The sequence below is a fragment of the Abramis brama genome (assembly GCF_963993115.1).
Source record: "Abramis brama genome assembly, chromosome: 21".
Lineage (NCBI taxonomy): Eukaryota > Metazoa > Chordata > Actinopteri > Cypriniformes > Leuciscidae > Abramis > Abramis brama.
Window position 1 is genome coordinate 3,584,900 of NC_139983.1, and position 17,568 is coordinate 3,602,467.

General features: G+C 41.3%; 1 protein-coding gene and 1 long non-coding RNA gene across 2 annotated transcripts; both read left to right on the forward strand.

Moving 5' to 3' along the window:
- Positions 1-228: 228 nt before the first annotated feature.
- On the forward strand, positions 229-1,021 carry LOC311072329. The gene is made up of 3 exons (XR_014604000.1): positions 229-635; positions 730-905; positions 999-1,021. It is a non-coding gene; the product is annotated as an uncharacterized lncRNA (long non-coding RNA).
- A 4,892-nt stretch (positions 1,022-5,913) lies between these two features.
- Positions 5,914-17,208, forward strand: LOC311072470 (zinc finger protein 862-like; the record flags this gene model as incomplete). Its single annotated transcript, XM_084097492.1, has 8 exons — positions 5,914-6,000; positions 6,690-6,743; positions 6,829-7,086; positions 9,356-9,565; positions 9,984-10,034; positions 16,412-16,597; positions 16,693-16,845; positions 16,943-17,208. The coding sequence occupies 8 exons, from the start codon at positions 5,914-5,916 to the stop codon at positions 17,114-17,116; spliced, it is 1,173 nt and encodes a 390-aa protein (XP_083953618.1). The 3' UTR covers positions 17,117-17,208.
- Positions 17,209-17,568: the final 360 nt, after the last annotated feature.

Genomic DNA, 17,568 nt, shown 5'->3' on the forward strand with positions numbered 1-17,568 from the left:
GACAGCAAGCACAAGCAGCAAGCACAGAGGCACTGGATTTGATCCAGAGTGGCTAAAGATGCCTCAATTTAAGAGTTGGCTGTACCTCACAAAGCATGGTAAATTGAATATCTGCATAATTTGTGTAATCATGAAACAATAATAAAAAGTAATATTTTTATTTCATTATTTTATTAATTTTTAATTCTTTGACTGCTGTGTTTTTTTTTTTTTTTTAGGAATGTTTTGTCGACTATGCAGACAACACAAGCCTGCGCCTAAGACAGGCCGCGCAAATAGGGCTTTTGTTGAGGTTGGAGCTGTTATATACAGAAAAGACTACTTGGAACGTCACATAACTATGGAGCACCACCAGGACAGTATCAGATGCCAGGCATCTCTTGCCTCTGGTAGGTTCCAATTTCAAAAACAAGTATAAACTTTTAGTTTTCAAATAGTTTTATAATAATTTTGTCACAGCCATCTCAGTCATAAACTCGTTAGAGCCCACTATTGTTTTGGAGCATGAGGCAGTCATTGGTGGGTTCAAGTGCCTTAACTGGCTCGTAAAAAATGAACTAGCCCACCACACAAACTATCCAAAGCTTTTGAGCCTTGCTGAGCTTCTAGGGTGCGACTACTTCAGGAAATTAAAGGTAAAGGTCACCTAGGCATTACTTAAGATTACATTTAATCTTTACATTAATAAATAAAAATTACAGTCCTTCTTTCCCTTTTCCCAATGTCAAGATTGACAGGAGGAATAACTATAGGTCTCATCGTATTATTGACGACATGCTTGAGGTCTTAGCAGAGGTCATAGAGGAGCCAATTCTCACTAAGATTAAATCATCACAGGGAATTAGCCTGGAAGTTGATGAGACTACAGATGTGTCAGTCGGCAGGCAACTTGACTTGCATGTCCGGTATGGGAACATTTATTTTGTTTGATGTAAATCCCATAAATTCTGGGTGCTGTTAATGAACTGTGAATTCTACTTGCCTATGCTTTCTCTCAGATCCATAGATAAAGAGGGACCTGCAAAGCAGACACTATTGTCGCAGCTGTCAAGAATGTTATCTTGAAGAAAGGCCTCCCAACAGAAAAACTATATGGACTCGGGACTGACGGGGCAGCCGTTATGACAGGTAATTATTTGATGCTCATGTGAGATTGTTTTATTTTTTGTATCCCATGATTTTCGCTAAATTATTTTATTTATATTCAGGTCGTGTGAATGGAGTTGCAAAGCAACTTAAAGACAGTTTTCCAAAGATTGTGTCTGTAGCTTGTGCTGCCCACAGATTGGCCCTTGCCTGTGTTACGGAAGCAGAAGGACAACAAGGTAAGTGAAGCTGTAATGTTTATTTGAAACAACAGAATGTCAAGATGGATCAACGAGCTGGATATTGGTGAGTATCAGAGTTCAGAGGAAGGGAGTTCTGGAATGTAACTCGTGATGACTGATGATTGTTTCTTTGCAGGGATGGCAGGATGAAACTTCAGAGCGGAGATGAACTTGGGGTGTAGACGATGACAGGTGACAGCACACACTCACGCACCACAGGATGATTCTGAAGGGCTTACGGCTCGTACACCACTCGAGTTGATATCTGGATTGACTGGAACAGACAGGATACGTCGTAGAGAACTGGTAAGTAAACACAGGTAAGTTTAGTAGTGAAACTCGCAGAGAGAAGCACTAGAGTCCGCTTCGGATAAACGAGCCCGGACAGTGAAGAGTGCGTGAGGTGTGCTTATGAAGCAGTGGTGATTGAAGGGGTGCAGGTGTGACTAATTAATATTCAGGTGACTGTGATCGCTGGGTGATTGTGGTGGATGAACCTGGCCAATCCGTGACATTACCCCCCTCCCTAGGGCCGAGATCTCCGACGCCGTGGTGGTCTTCCTCGTCCACGAGGTCCAGGGTACTGCGGATGACTGGAATGGAACTCTTCCATGAGCGTGGGATCAAGGATGTCGATTCTTGGGACCCATGATCTCTCCTCTGGTCCGTATCCTTCCCAACCGACCAGATATTCCAACTGACCACCACGACGTCGGGACTGCAGGATTTCTCGGAAGGAGTAGATGGACCCTTCTTCCATCATCAAGGGGGGAGGAGGTTCCTCTTCATGGCCAGGTTCTGTGGAGGGAACAAGAGGTTCGTGAAAGGGTTTGAGTAGTGAGACGTGAAATGTGGGATGGATCCGATACTGAGGTGGCAACTGGAGTTTGTACGTGACGGGATTGACCTGTTCCAAGATGGTGAAGGGGCCAACAAACCTGGGACTCAGTTTTTTGGAGGGCAGTCGCAGACGAATATCGCGAGTGGAGAGCCAAACCTTGTCTCCTGGGACGTAGACTGGACCCGAAATCCTCCTCCGATCAGCGACTGACTTGGATCTGCGAACTGCCCTCTGCAGGTGATGGTGAGCTTCGTCCCAGACTCTCTCGCTCTCCCGGAACCAGTAATCCACTGCGGGGACCTCAGATGGTTCACCATCCCAGGGAAACAGAGGAGGCTGGAATCCGAGAACGCACTGGAATGGTGTGAGGCCTGTAGTGGGTTGCCGCAGTGAATTTTGGGCATACTCCGCCCAACCCAGGAACTGGTTCCAGGAGTTCTGGTGGCCGCTGCAGAAGGTCCTGAGGAACCGCCCCACTTCCTGGATCTTCCTCTCCGTCTGGCCGTTGGTCTGAGGGTGATAGCCAGAGGAGAGGCTGACGGTCACACCTAGGAGCTTAAAAAACGATCTCCATACTCGGGAAATGAACTGGGGTCCCCTGTCGGACACAATGTCTTCTGGGATCCCATAATAGCGAAAGACATGATTGAAGAGGAGTTCAGCAGATTCTAGGGCAGTGGGAAGACCTTTTAGAGGTAGTAATCTACAGAACTTGGAGAATCGATCGACTATGACGAAGATGCAGGTGTTTCCATCCGATGATGGTAAGTCGGTCATGAAGTCAACTCCTAGGTGTGACCAGGGGCGGTTAGGAATTGGCAAGGGATGGAGCTTTCCTGCAGGGAGATGTCTGGGACTCTTGGACATGGCACACTCCTTACATCCTTGGACATACCTTTTCACATCCCTTGCCATTCCTGGCCACCAGAAGCGTTCTGATAGCAGCGAGAGAGTGTTGTTGGCCCCAGGATGTCCAGTGCCCAGTGAGGTATGTGTGGTGTGGATGAAATCTACCCGTTGTGTCCTGGGGATGAATCGGCGATCTGGTGGACAGCCCGGCGGAGGACGAGGGTCAGGAGTGGCGACGGCTGGAGGGGCAGACCATTCGATGGGACTGATGATGATCTCTTTGGGTAGAATGCTAGTGGTTGTCTCGGGAGTCTCAGGAGTATCATGTAGTCTGGACAAGGCATCGGCTCGGACATTCTTTGGACCAGGACGGTAGGTAATGGAGAAGTGGAATCTTGAAAAGAATAGTGACCATCGGGCCTGACGGGGACAGAGACGTTTCGCATCACGGAGGTACTGAAGATTTTTATGGTCTGTTATGACTTGGAATGGGTGGATGGCGCCCTCCAGCCAATGTCGCCACTCTTCCAGGGCGAGCTTAATGGCCAGGAGTTCACGGTTGCCGATGTCATAGTTCCTCTCCGCCGGGCTGAGCTTCCGAGAAAAGTAGGCACATGGATGGAGTAATTTCGGTGTCCCATGAAGTTGTGAAAGGACAGCTCCAACTCTGGAGGTTGAGGCATCCACCTCCACGATAAAAGGAAGCTCAGGATCAGGATGAGTCAGGAGAGGTGCTTGAGTGAAGGCAGACTTGAGGGATTGGAAGGCTGCGGCCGCTTCAGGATCCCAGAGGAGACTTTTGGGTTTTCCTTTGAGCAAGTTGGTAAGTGGAGTGGTGATGATGCTGTAACCTCGTATGAATCGTCTGTAAAAGTTGGCAAATCCAAGGAATCTCTGGAGCTCTTTGATTGAGGTGGGTTCTGGCCAGGTGGTAACTGCAGTGACTTTCCTCTCGTCCATGCGAACCCCCTGGCTGTCAATGAGGTATCCTAGGAACTGGACTGATGGGAGATGGAAGGAACATTTCTCGGCCTTCAGGAAGAGATGATGAGCTCTGAGTGTACGAAGGACCTCCGCAACGTGGTGACGGTGTTCGGCTTCGCTCCGGGAGTAGATGAGGATGTCATCTATATAAACGACCACGAAGCGATGCAGGAACTCCCGGAGGACCTCATGAATGAAGTTTTGAAACACGGAAGGGGCGTTGACCAGACCATAGGGCATAACCAGATATTCGTAGTGGCCTGTAGGGGTCACAAAAGCGGTTTTCCATTCATCCCCTTCTCGTATTCTCACCAGGTTGTAGGCGCTGCGGAGGTCCAACTTCGTGAAGATGGAAGCTGTACGGAGTTGTTCAAGGGCCGCAGGGACGAGAGGAAGGGGATATTTGAACTTGACGGTGCCTTGGTTAAGTGTCCGGTAATCAATACATGGCCGCAGCCCTCCATCCTTTTTAGCCACAAAGAAGAAGCTGGATGCTGCGGGAGATGTCGAATGCCGGATGTATCCCTGATCGAGAGCTTCCTGGATGTACTCCTCCATGGCCTTGGTCTCTGGAAGTGACAACGGGTAGATCTTACCTCTGGGCAAAGAAGCATCAGGGAACAGGTCTATGGCACAGTCCCATGGCCGATGAGGTGGTAGCTGGGAAGCTCTCTTGGGGCAGAAGATGTCTTGGGAAGATGAGTAGATATCAGGAATCTTCGTGGACTGTTTCTCGACTGGACTTTCGACTGACGTGACATAAACTGGAACAGGATTCAGAACAGGACGTGGAAGGACTGGAAAACATCTTGGACTACAATCTTTTCCCCATTTCATCACTTCCCCGGAGCCCCAAGAGATGATGGGATCATGCTTCACCAGCCACGGACGGCCCAGGATGATGTCTGCATTTGCTCCCTCCAGAACCAGTAGCTGGATCTCCTCTTGGTGAAGGGCTCCGACTTGAAGTATAATGGGTTCACATTTCCGGTGAATACGTGGACGTACATTGATGAATTTGGTTATGGGTTGGATCTGGTAAACGATGGACGAGGCTTCGGTACGGAGCTGGAGCTGGCGACAGAGGGTCCCCGAGATGAAATTTCAGCTGACCCGGAGTCGATGAGGGCGTGAACTGAAACAGAGGATGTTTGGGTGGTTAACTGAACACAAGAAGTGAGTGGTTGCATCTTTTCTTCATCAATATGGAATAAACTCACCGATGTACGTATGGGACGAGTGGGACAGTTCAACCGAACATGTCCACTAACTCCGCAATACAGGCAGAGACCCCGGGTCAGCCTCCTCTGTCGCTCAGCGGCGGTAAGTTTACCAGATTCTAAGATCATGGGTTCTGGTTCTGGAGGGCTGGCGGTCTCAGATGGGCGGAGGAGTGCAGTGGAATCAGAATGGGACAGATAAGATTGTATACGGTCTGAGCACCGGATGGATTGTTGGATGAATTTTTCAAGCCCCATATTATCGTCCAAGGCGGCTAACTGTAGACGGAGTTGAGGTGTGAGACCAAGCCGGTAGGTGGTCAGTAAAGACCGCTCGTTCCATCCACTGGCTGCCGCTAGAGTACGAAAGCGAAGGGCATATTCATGAGTAGACATCTTTCCTTGAGATAAATGATAGAGTTGCTCACCGGCTGATATCTCTCCATCCGTTCGGCCGAATACTTCTTTGAAGTGAGTGACAAAGGCTTGTATAGAACTGATGGCAGGCCCGGCTTGCTTCCAGATTGTTTCCGCCCATTGGAGAGCTGGACCGGTGAGTAAGGACGTAATAAAAGCAATTTTCGACTGATCAGTGGGATATAATGTGGGCTGCATGGTGAAGATGAGAGAACATTGAAGTAGGAAACCGTTGCACTCCCCCGCCCCGCCAGAGTAGGGCGCTGGTCGGGCCATGGGACTGGATGCGGTGGTCGAAGAAGTGCTCGCTGGTGGTGATGCTGGTGGTGCGGAAGACGTGAAGGTTGAAGTAGGCAGAATGGTTGGATTTAATGATAATACCCGCTTCAACGAATCCACCAGCTCTTGAAAGGGATCTTGAACACTCATGCTGCCGCAGTCTGTTATGGTCCGGGCTTACTGTTACGGAAGCAGACGGACAACAAGGTAAGTGAAGCTGTAATGTTTATTTGAAACAACAGAATGTCAAGATGGATCAACGAGCTGGATATTGGTGAGTATCAGAGTTCAGAGGAAGGGAGTTCTGGAATGTAACTCGTGATGACTGATGATTGTTTCTTTGCAGGGATGGCAGGATGAAACTTCAGAGCGGAGATGAACTTGGGGTGTAGACGATGACAGGTGACAGCACACACTCACGCACCACAGGATGATTCTGAAGGGCTTACGGCTCGTACACCACTCGAGTTGATATCTGGATTGACTGGAACAGACAGGATACGTCGTAGAGAACTGGTAAGTAAACACAGGTAAGTTTAGTAGTGAAACTCGCAGAGAGAAGCACTAGATTCCGCTTCGGATAAACGAGCCCGGACAGTGAAGAGTGCGTGAGGTGTGCTTATGAAGCAGTGGTGATTGAAGGGGTGCAGGTGTGACTAATTAATATTCAGGTGACTGTGATCGCTGGGTGATTGTGGTGGATGAACCTGGCCAATCCGTGACAGCCTGCAAGGACTCATCAAATGATGTAAGGTACATGGCCACTTTCAGGGACCACCTCCAAGAACTTCCGCCACCCTGGGAGTCAGTGATTTGAAAATAAAGGTAATAGTAATTTGATACCATTGTAGTTATCTTCTGTCAATTAATAAGTTAACCAATGATCAGTCTTTAATTGCAACATTTCCAGGAAGTGAAGGACACACGCTGGCTCTCTCAGCACAAAGCCATTGAGACCCTACAGAGGAACCTGAGCGCAGTCCTTGGAGCATTGGCAGAGGAGGCAGAGGTGAGAAGATGTCCAGGGGCAAAGGGCCTTTACACATTCTGTGCTACATACAGATTTGTGGCAGCAGTTTACCTCCAAGCTGATGTTTTACCACACCTTGCATGCCTGTCCAAAGTCTTTCAAAAAGCACATGTCAACTTTCTACATATCAAGGAGCAGGTATGTTTTTTGTAAATCAGTTTAATTTGATATATTGAAATGAGGGTTATTTGCAGGTCTACTAAACACAGGGTCTCCGCGGATCCTTAAAAAGTCTTAAAAGGTCTTAAATTAGATTTTTCAAATTTAAGGCCATAAAAAGTCTTAAAAATCATGTTTTTTAAAAAAAAATCTTATTTTTACTCATGAAAGGTCTTAAATTTTAGATGACACTTTGACTTATACTTATCTAAATGCTTTCGAAATTAAAATCTAATTAGCGTAGGCCTACGTATAATTTTTTTAAATCTATCTTGGTGGATTTGCTTGTTCACGTGACAATTTGCGTCACTTACGGCAGTATTAACCTACGTCTGTCTCCTGGCTGCACGCAAGAGGAGAGAAGAAAACGAGTAAATGTCAGCTCGATTGTAAGTTCATTCTTTATGTGCTTAGGAGTGTGCGATGTTGTCTGTGAACTATGATGATATTGTAATCATTGTTTTAACTATACGAGGCACTGCAAGTGTGAGCTGACATCGCGTTTGTCTCTCATGCTTGCTTTCACTGCGTGATCATGGGTGCTTCTCAATATCCCTCCTCGTCTCCTCGCTCCTCCGTCCTCCATCCTATGACCCGGAAACCGATCGAGCTCAGCCATCTTGAAGGACATCTCAATTCTCTAATTGCACCGCGAGGAGTCGAGGATCGAGGAGTTAGGAGGCTTCCTGAGGAGTCATGAGCGAGGATACACAGGTGTATCCTATGCGGAAGAGTTTTATCGACTTAAACGTGACGCACGTCTAAATTCTCCTCCCCCTCACATCGATCACAATCATTTTAATTTATACTTTACCTTTGCAGTTTATATAAACCACACATCTCACATATTTCAACAGGGTATCTTGCTTTATTATTATTTATTATGAATTTCTTAAATAAACAAACTTCAACAACATAAGGGCAGATCCTTTGAGCGCTGCTGATGACGCGATGAAGTGACGCTTGAGTGATCAAGTATTCCAATGTATATAAAAAAAGTTACATTCGATTCCTCCGTCCTCGCGTCTTTTCCTTGCAGCCTTCCCTCGCATCCTACAGGGGGCGGAGCTGAGACGCGAGGAAAGGAAGCGAGGAAAGGAAACGAGGATGCACAAATAAGAAATGAGAAGCACCCCATGTGTCAGTGCAGTTAGATGTCCCCAAATTAGTTTTTGTCTTATATTTACATCATATTATGTTGTTATATTAGAATATCACATGAGCAAGAGTGCCGTTTTCCTTTGCAGAACTGCAAATGTGCTATTTATTTTATACAACAGTTAAATTAAAAATAAAGTTAACATTGTGTTACTTTTTGGACACAATATTGTCAAATTTCACTTTATATCGCAGACGAGAATTTCATAATGAAGCCGTAGTCCAACAGACAGCGACGTTTTTTTTTTTTTTTTTTTTTTTTTTTTTTTTACTGAAATCCGCGTTTTGAACGAATCCTTTCAACGATTCAATGAATAATCACTTGTTTTTCGGAATGAATCAGCCGTTTGAACAAATCCGTTGACTCCAACAACTCGCTTATTAAGACAGTGACTTGCCGCCACCTACTGGTGGTTTCAGTTTCATATAAAGTATCCTTTAATTAAAATGTTAAAATTATAAATCATTTCTTATTTAAATATTGAATAGCTTTATTTATGCAATTGTAAATGAATTGTAAATATAGTAATGCCAGTTTTGATGCCGCTTCTGTGTCACCTCTGCACTGCAAGGATGGATTTTAATTTAATTATTTAATTTGACATTGGTACTGTGTTATTCTAATTTAATTTAATTTGAATGTTAGAATTTGACATAAAAGGTGATGCATACCTCTAAATACGTTTAGAAACAATGTCCATATATAGGTGAAAATGCCCCTGGAAATCAATTAAAGGTGGCAAATATTGCCCCTTAATAAAAATGTTAATTTCTGTCACTGCTGTGAACTGACCACTATAGAATATAAAAATTATGAATATCTTCGTGGGTCTGTTGTCAACAACAGGCCTAAACCAGCCGGGATACCAGTACAAAAACACAATCAGAAAAATATCATCTAATTATTATCAACAAAACTTTGAAAATATATAGACATATTTTTGTCAATATTGTGCACCCCTAATGTACGGTATTAATTTTGATTTCTTCAGGTCTTAAAAAGGTCTTAAAAAGCCTTAAATTTGACTTTAAAAATTGTGCAGATACCCTGTAAACAGCAGCTACTCTTTTTTTTTTTTTTTAAATGTAGGTTCCTGTCACAATTCAGACTCTCAGGAGCATCAAAGAGGCTGGACTGACTCCACTGCCTGGATCATTCCTGTCTCGCCTTCATCAGGACCTCGATGATCCACAAGGACTTGGAGCCTTCAATATACAGCATGAGGAGGAGAGGAAAAGGAGAGGGCGAGATGTCCACGAAGTGTCAAGGGAGGAGCTGTGGGCCAGATTCCAGCGAGAGGTAAATGCCTTAAAACTAATGAATTTTCCTTTTCCTCTTCTAAATGGTCCTCTATGGCCTGGCCCTTAAAGGATTAGTTCACCTCAAAATAAAAAAATTCCTAAACATTTACTCACCCCAATGCCACCCAGATATGAGTGGAAGAGAAATTACGTTTTTGTAGGATGACCCTTTGAAACTGCATTGATTTGGACTTCTACAATTTGGTTGCCATTTAAGCCCATTCTGTGGAGAAACATCCAGAAATGCTTTCCTAAAAAAAAACTTAATTTCTCTTCCACTGAGGAAAGAAAGACATGGATATCTGGAGTAAATGTTTAGGAAATTTTCATTTTGAGGTGAACTAATCCTTTAAGGACTGAAGTTAAGGTGGGTGTAGGCTCTTCCTAAAAAGATGTTGATGGTCTGTTCATTGTAGGTCATCCACCCTTACATCACTGGCCTGGAAACACACCTGGACAGACGGTTCCATGTGTCGTGGAGATTTTAAACTGTATATTAAACTAACCATGTTTATAACATCTAACCTTATTTAACATCTAACAATGGAATAGGATGTACTGTATGAAACCAATGGAAAACTTGTGTCTTTGACTGTGTGCGTATGTATGTAAAAATAACTTAGTTTTGGGAAATGAAACTAGACAGTCTGTTAGGATCTTGTGATTACAGATGAAGTCACCGCAAGATCAGAGTTTGCTTTACCTAGTAACAGAGGGGTTTGCATATGAAGAACCAATCAAATAGTGGGGAAATTATGTAATGCAGCCTGACATTATGTCATACCTCTATACTATAAAAACTGTTGTATATGTGTTTTATGGTGGGATTCTCAATGGAATTTGCAAGAGATCCTCCGGCCTTGATTCTTCTTGGGAGAGTTCTCTGAGAACTGCTCGAAGACTCTCCCGGCCGTTATTAAAGCATTTGAAGGACATTTGCTGAAAGTCTGTCTGTTAATTTCTGCTGCACAGCAGGTCAGTTTAGGGAATCAAGTAAGTTAGAGTAAGAAACTCGGCCAGATGTCGACTGAAGACGCAAGAGCTGGAGTATAAAGGTTATTAAGTGTCGATTGTAGACGCTCTGTGTCGATGAGTAGACGCAACAGTTTTATTATTTATTAAGTGTCGATTAGTAGACGCTCTGTGTCGACAGTAGACGCAACAGTTTTATTTCAGATAGTCAGGATAGAGGAAATTCTTTTACAATTTGGCGGGCCATCCAGGAGTCCTCGGAATCTCCCTTTGTTGAATGAAAGGGGCGAGGAACCACGTTGTCTTCACTCTGCCAGACTGCAGAACCCTGTTCGACAGAGGGAACCATTCCAGTCGGGCTAAAAGGACTTAAAGTATTAAGGTAGTATGACAGACCTCAGCACTTTTCCTTTGAAATGCTTCTAAATTAATTAAAAGGTTTAATTAAAAATTGGCTGTTTCTGTTAAGTAAAATTTGAAGAAAACTGGTAATCACATCTAAAAGATTTAAGTGATTAAAAAAAAAATGTTTCTTACCTTGTCTATTAAGGGCAATGAGCAATGATTATGGTTAAATGCAACCAAGGTATATGTTGAGTATTTTGTTTTTTTGTATTAAGAGTGCTTCAAAAAAGCTGTCAATAAAACTTCTGCAAAGCAACTTGTCATGCTGGAAACCAGATCCGGGAGGGGAAAATACCCCGAGATGCTGCAGTACTGAAACTTGCTTTTTGTTTGAAGTTTTGTTTGAAAAAGACTTTGATTTTGATTGAATTAAAGAAAGGTTAATAAAGAAAAATAAAGAAAGAAATGTGGAAACAAGATAAATAGATCAATATTGTTATCCTGAGATTTATGAATTTTTACATTTTGAAATCAATTGAAAAATTGCAGAAATTGTTAAAATTATAAATCATAATAATAGGAATATGCACATGTGAAATACTCTGTGATAATTAGGAAATTTTGAATCATAAAGAAACTTTTATGAGTTAGACTTTAATTATGTATTTATGTAGATGAGATATATAAAGCTGAGCAATAGAATTTAAGCAATTCACTGCTTTTGAATTTAGGCAATCACTTTAAGTAATGAATAAATAATAAGATATTAACTGCACGTGTTTAAATATTATACTTTCTATCTAGAAAGTGTCTAGAATTTGTATCTCGTTATCCCTGGGAGACAGTGTGGAAAAATGGTTTTGATCTATGAGATTCTAAGAGTCAATGGTTTATGTTTAACTAAGATAATTTTTGTGCATTATGCATAGTATGAGAATGAGATTGGGTGACCAACTTTAAATAGAAATTGTGATTTGAACAAGCACATAACTGACATCTAAGAGTCATTTTATTTTGGTTTCTTGTAAAAGAGAAAAGACAAAGAATTCTTTTAATTTACATTATACACTGTGTTATAATTAGAGAAGTTTTCCTGCTTTTTCCTGCGTCTTTGCAAAGAAGAAGTGCTTGCTTTTTTACGCAATGAAGGACTAAGCTTTTTAATAAATTGAAGAATTGCTGTGTTGTAAACCAGAAGAGACTTTTGGAAATTAAGCTGTTTAATTTTATTTTTGCGGTTCTCTGAGTGTTCAAGATTTCAGACAGCTGCCTTGAAAAATGGGATGACTGCAGAAAAACAAAAGAGGAAGTGGGGCCTGCAGCCGCCCTCCTGAAAGAGGAAGTTGACACTTCTGAGGGGGGTCAGAATGGACAGTTCAACTGAATGACAATCCACACGGAGAGACAATCCAATGTATCTTCCGTGTGGGCTAGGTGCTGCACTTTCAATGATCACTACAGAGACTGCTTCAAATTTGTTTATTATTTAACTTGATTATTTTTTGATTATCCACTGGTTTCAGCAATTCTTCATATTCTTCATGTTTCTTCAACTAACTCTTTGAATCTGCTTTCAATAGGTAACATTAACAAGCCCTACTGCAAGAAGTTCAATAGCAGAAGTGAGAGCATGACTCACCAATCTGGATATGGCAGTGAGGTTTATGTAAAAGCATTAATAGGTTATTGACTATGCAGAATTCTATGGAAAAGAAAAATATAATCTAGGCCACAAGGCGTCTAAAGAGAAGTTATGACTAGCAACAATTGGTCACTCCATTTCATTTAAAGGTAATCTCTAGATTCAATAGAAACAATGTTTTCTAATTATAGACTTTTAAAATCACATGCTGTCATCACCAGGGGTACGAGATGGAAATGTTATTTTCTTTTTGTCCATTGATCTAAGATTGTGTGAAGATTTCCAAATCTTCTTTTAAATAGCTTGTGAGCAACAACAAAAAGTTTGAAAAATTTAAATTGTGCAAAGAATGACAAATTGCATTTGGGAAATTAAAATGGATTCTCTCAACTGCAACTGCAAATCTATATGATTATTATTTTAAAGTGTTTAATCTATTTGATTTTGAAAAGGTTTACGTTCACTGTGTTAAACTTAAACACATGGCGACTGCATCAGACAATTGAAAATAAATATCCTAACGTTTAGACACTGTTGCAAGGGGAATTTACTGTGCACAGTATGTCTACGTTCAGTAGCTTTGACGGAAAAGTTGTTACTGTTCAGATTTAATGGTATTCCACTCCTAATAAATATATGTTCCCCATTCAGTTCATAAACTGCTAAAGCAGACAAAAAGGTATAATTCTCTGGCCAGAGAGAGGGGTGTATGAAAGTGTATGAAAGTGTGTGAAAGATGGTGTTCTGAGAAACACAGAGACAAATAAATTGTCAATCAAAACAGCTGTATCTAAATGTATAAAGTGTGCCCACAGGGTAAATTATGCGCACAGGGTCAAATATGACCCCACAGGTTAAAATATGACACACAGGGTAAAATATGACCCACAGGGAAGAAAATATGGCCAACAGAACAACGACAATGGATGATTTTGGCTAACTAGCCTAAGCTGGGTTATTGTTGTGGCAGAAATAAACAATGCCACACACACACGCGCAGCGTATAAGTTTGGGAAGGCAGAGAGCAAGCAAGCTTGCCCTGTCCACCCCATATTTAACTTTTTACTTTTTACAGGATGTCATGGTGAACCTCATCGAACAGAACTGGTTCTGTTCCAAATGTATAAAATATTGTCTTGTTACTGTTTAACGTGAAATTTTACAGGTCTCATCAAAAAAGGACGACCGGCCGGATAAGCAGATGAGTCTGGCGACATGATACATGTTGTCACTAACAAAAATACTTAAGGTCTCCATTCACAGGTTGTTCTTATGGTTCACTCCACAAACAAGGTCCAGTGGACTGCGGTTGTGTTCTGAGGGAAAATCTTGCAACTATCAGCAAGGTTGCAGTGTGTGACACCTCCGTCCAAGCATCTCGACTTAAACTACACCAACGACAAAGAATCACCCTGGTGAAGATGGAACGTCCATGGGGCAACGAGATGATCAACACATCTGGAGGAAGATGTGGACCAACTAATGTTTTAAGCTTAGTATAAGAAATAATTTTGTGTGATGTGTATTGATGTTTTATTTGTTTCAATCAAACTATACTGTAGGACTTGAGTATTTAGATCTCATGATTTGAACAATTACTGATTAATTTGAAAATATTGCAGGTACATGTAAATTAAGAGGAAAATCTCTTAATTCTGTAGAGTATAGGGACTCTAAATAGGTACATTACTGTAAAAATAATAAATAATCTAGGGGCTATTTTTGAAGAAACTTGAGGGTTTTTAAATAGATGCTAAAAAATAATAATTGTTCTCTAATAAGAGAGAATGGGTGATAAGTTACTTTGCCGGACTAGGTCCGAATAGATAATAGGGTAAACTTCTATAGCGATGAATGAATGACTAAATTAAATATTTTTGAGGTGTTTCCATTTGTTAAAATGCAAAAGAAAAACTTTCAAAAGGAGATTGATTTTGGGAAACATATTTAATTTCTGGATTATTATTAGTTAAAGAAGTTACCAGTGTGATTATTGAAATGTTCCTTTCATGTATTGTCTAATGTCTGTATTTGATATCTGAGAGGTGACTGCGGGTCTAGTCTATCTAGGAATGCAGTAACAGTGTTTGCTTATTTAGCCCGGCTTCCAGAAATGAAATATGGATTTGCTTTGTTGAGAAAGGTCTTCAACGTGTTAAAATATATATGTATCACAAAGTTAAAACCAAGACCAAGAACAATGTAACACAAACATGTTAGATTTAAACTGAAATGAATCTAAACAGTTAGAACATTTCAGTGAAATAGAATATTTGCTCATAAAACAAAATTCTAAAAAGCTTTCTTAATTCAGAATGAAGTTACAGATTTAATGATCTGGATCAATGGATCCATTATGAACTATTCCGCATTGCCAACAAATAGAGGCAGGACATGTTATGTCCTTCAGTTAATTCTGGAAAAAATAGGATTTTAGGATAGGTAATTAAAGATTGAATGGCATATCAGCAGCTAAAGCTATTATCATGGCAACAGCTGGGTGAGAGTTAATTTTAAAATAATGACATTGTTTGAAACAAAATAATACAATTATTGATATTTGTGTTAAGAATAAAAATGAAAAGAATTTTAGAACTTTTTTGGTTAGATTTTATTACACAGATCCTTAAATAGATCTGACTAAGTAAAACAATCGCCTGCTTGAATTAAAAGCTAGTAAAATAAGGTTAAGATAAATGGTTAATCAGCAGTATCAGCCTGTTAAAGGCCTAATAGATCAGTGAGATTCAAAATCCAGAGAAAGATGATACTTAAACTTGACTCAAGGTCTACTAAAGTTAAAAGGCAATGTACTATGGTATGTTTAGTTGTTACTAAAGATAGAATGTTGGGAAGAAGATGAAGGAGATGAGAAGATGGTATGTTTATGTGGAAGATGGTATGTGATGTGGTAATATTGGAAACAGGTGGTATTTTAATTACAACTTGGAAAGCTGATATAAGGAATATTTGACAGGTATTATAAAGTAGAAGATGGAACATGGTATGATTAGAGATATCAGGTGGTATTAAAGTCACTGACTTATAATGGGATGATTTGGTAAAGGTAAATTAGATTGCAGGTATGGAAAATTGATTAGAATAATTTAATTTCATATTTGGTCGTGTGATTACGACCAGAGAGGGGAACTGTCGTGAGATTTTAAGCTGTATATTAAACTAACCATGTTTATAACATCTAACCTTATTTAACATCTAACATTGGAACAGGATGTACTGTACGAAACCAATGGAAAACTTGTGTCTTTGACTGTGTGCGTATGTATGTAAAAATAACTTAGTTTTGGGAAATGAAACTAGACAGTCTGTTAGGATCTTGTGATTACAGATGAAGTCACCGCAAGATCAGAGTTTGCTTTACCTAGTAACAGAGGGGTTTGCATATGAAGAACCAATCAAATAGTGGGGAAATTATGTAATGCAGCCTGACATTTTGTCATACCTCTATACTATAAAAACTGTTGTATATGTGTTTTACGGTGGGATGTCTCAATGGAATTTGCAAGAGATCCTCCGGCCTTGATTCTTCTTGGGAGAGTTCTCTGAGAACTGCTCGAAGACTCTCCCGGCCGTTATTAAAGCATTTGAAGGACATTTGCTGAAAGTCTGTCTGTTAATTTCTGCTGCGCAGCAGGTCAGTTTAGGGAATCAAGTAAGTTAGAGTAAGAAACTCGGCCAGATGTCGACTGAAGACGCAAGAGCTGGAGTATAAAGGTTATTAAGTGTCGATTGTAGATGCTCTGTGTCGATGAGTAGACGCAACAGTTTTATTATTTATTAAGTGTCGATTAGTAGACGCTCTGTGTCGACAGTAGACGCAACAGTTTTATTTCAGATAGTCAGGATAGAGGAAATTCTTTTACACATGATCTGGACATCCTTGGGGCCTTCAGTGTTTTGGGACCGCTTGGTAGAGCTACTCCAGAAGATGATATAATAAAGATCTCTCAGCTGCAGACTCTTGCCAGGAAATTTTGCCCTGAACAGGAAAATGAGGTTCTGCAGGAGTGGTTCTCTTTCAAGAATCATGTTCTCACTGGGGCATTCAAGGTGGGTGTATTAAAATGATTACTAAATTAAACTATGGTTCACAACACCAACACAACACACTAATGCCATGATGGTAAACCAAATGTTGTTTCAAGAACAAAGACCAGGAGGAGATCCTAAGACTTCTGGCGAGTGAGATTGATGAGTGGGCCAACCTCTACCCCTGCCTGAGCCTTCTTGCAGGCATTGCACTTGTAATTCCAGTTTCCAGTGTAAACTGTGAACGCGATTTTTCAGCAATGAACAGGGCAAGAACTTCAATTTGACAAGCACAGCAAATAATTATTCATTTTATTTATTTTAGTGCATTTTGTGGTAAATTATTTTTTTTTGCTCTGTCCTTAGGTGAAAACAGACCTCAGAAATCAGTTGCAAGGAGAACACCTGGCTGCTTGTTTGAGGATCTCAATCAATGGACCCTGTCCTGAGGCCTTCCCTTATGATAGGGCATTGGAGTATTTTTTCAAAAAGCCGCGAAAAATTAAATGTCCAAACAAAGGGTGCAAGATTTGTAGCTAGTCTGTGGAGCAGTCAGCGTAGCAATGTCTGTTAAGTTATCAGACTCTGTTTTGTCAATTAAATGTGCGTGTCAATAAAAATGACATGAAATATTTAACCCTTTTTTGTTGTCGTCATTTAATATTTAAATATATTAAAATATTTAATGACGCCGCCGCCCCCAACCCCGACACCCCGACACCCCACCACACCACCACAGATCAAATCTAATTCTGTGGGAAACACTGACATACTTGCTGAGAGCTCTGAGCTCAAGACTGCGACAATCACGAGGCTGGATGCAAATGCAAGTAAAACGCTTTATTAAGTAAAGGAACAGATGCAGGATACTCCTCTGGCACAAACAAACGATTCGGTGGGCAATCTGGCGGAGGTGTTACCCCTTCTAAGGCAGACAAGACCTTCAATTCGATCTCCCATCTGAGTGTGGAGACAATTAGGGTCTCGGGTAA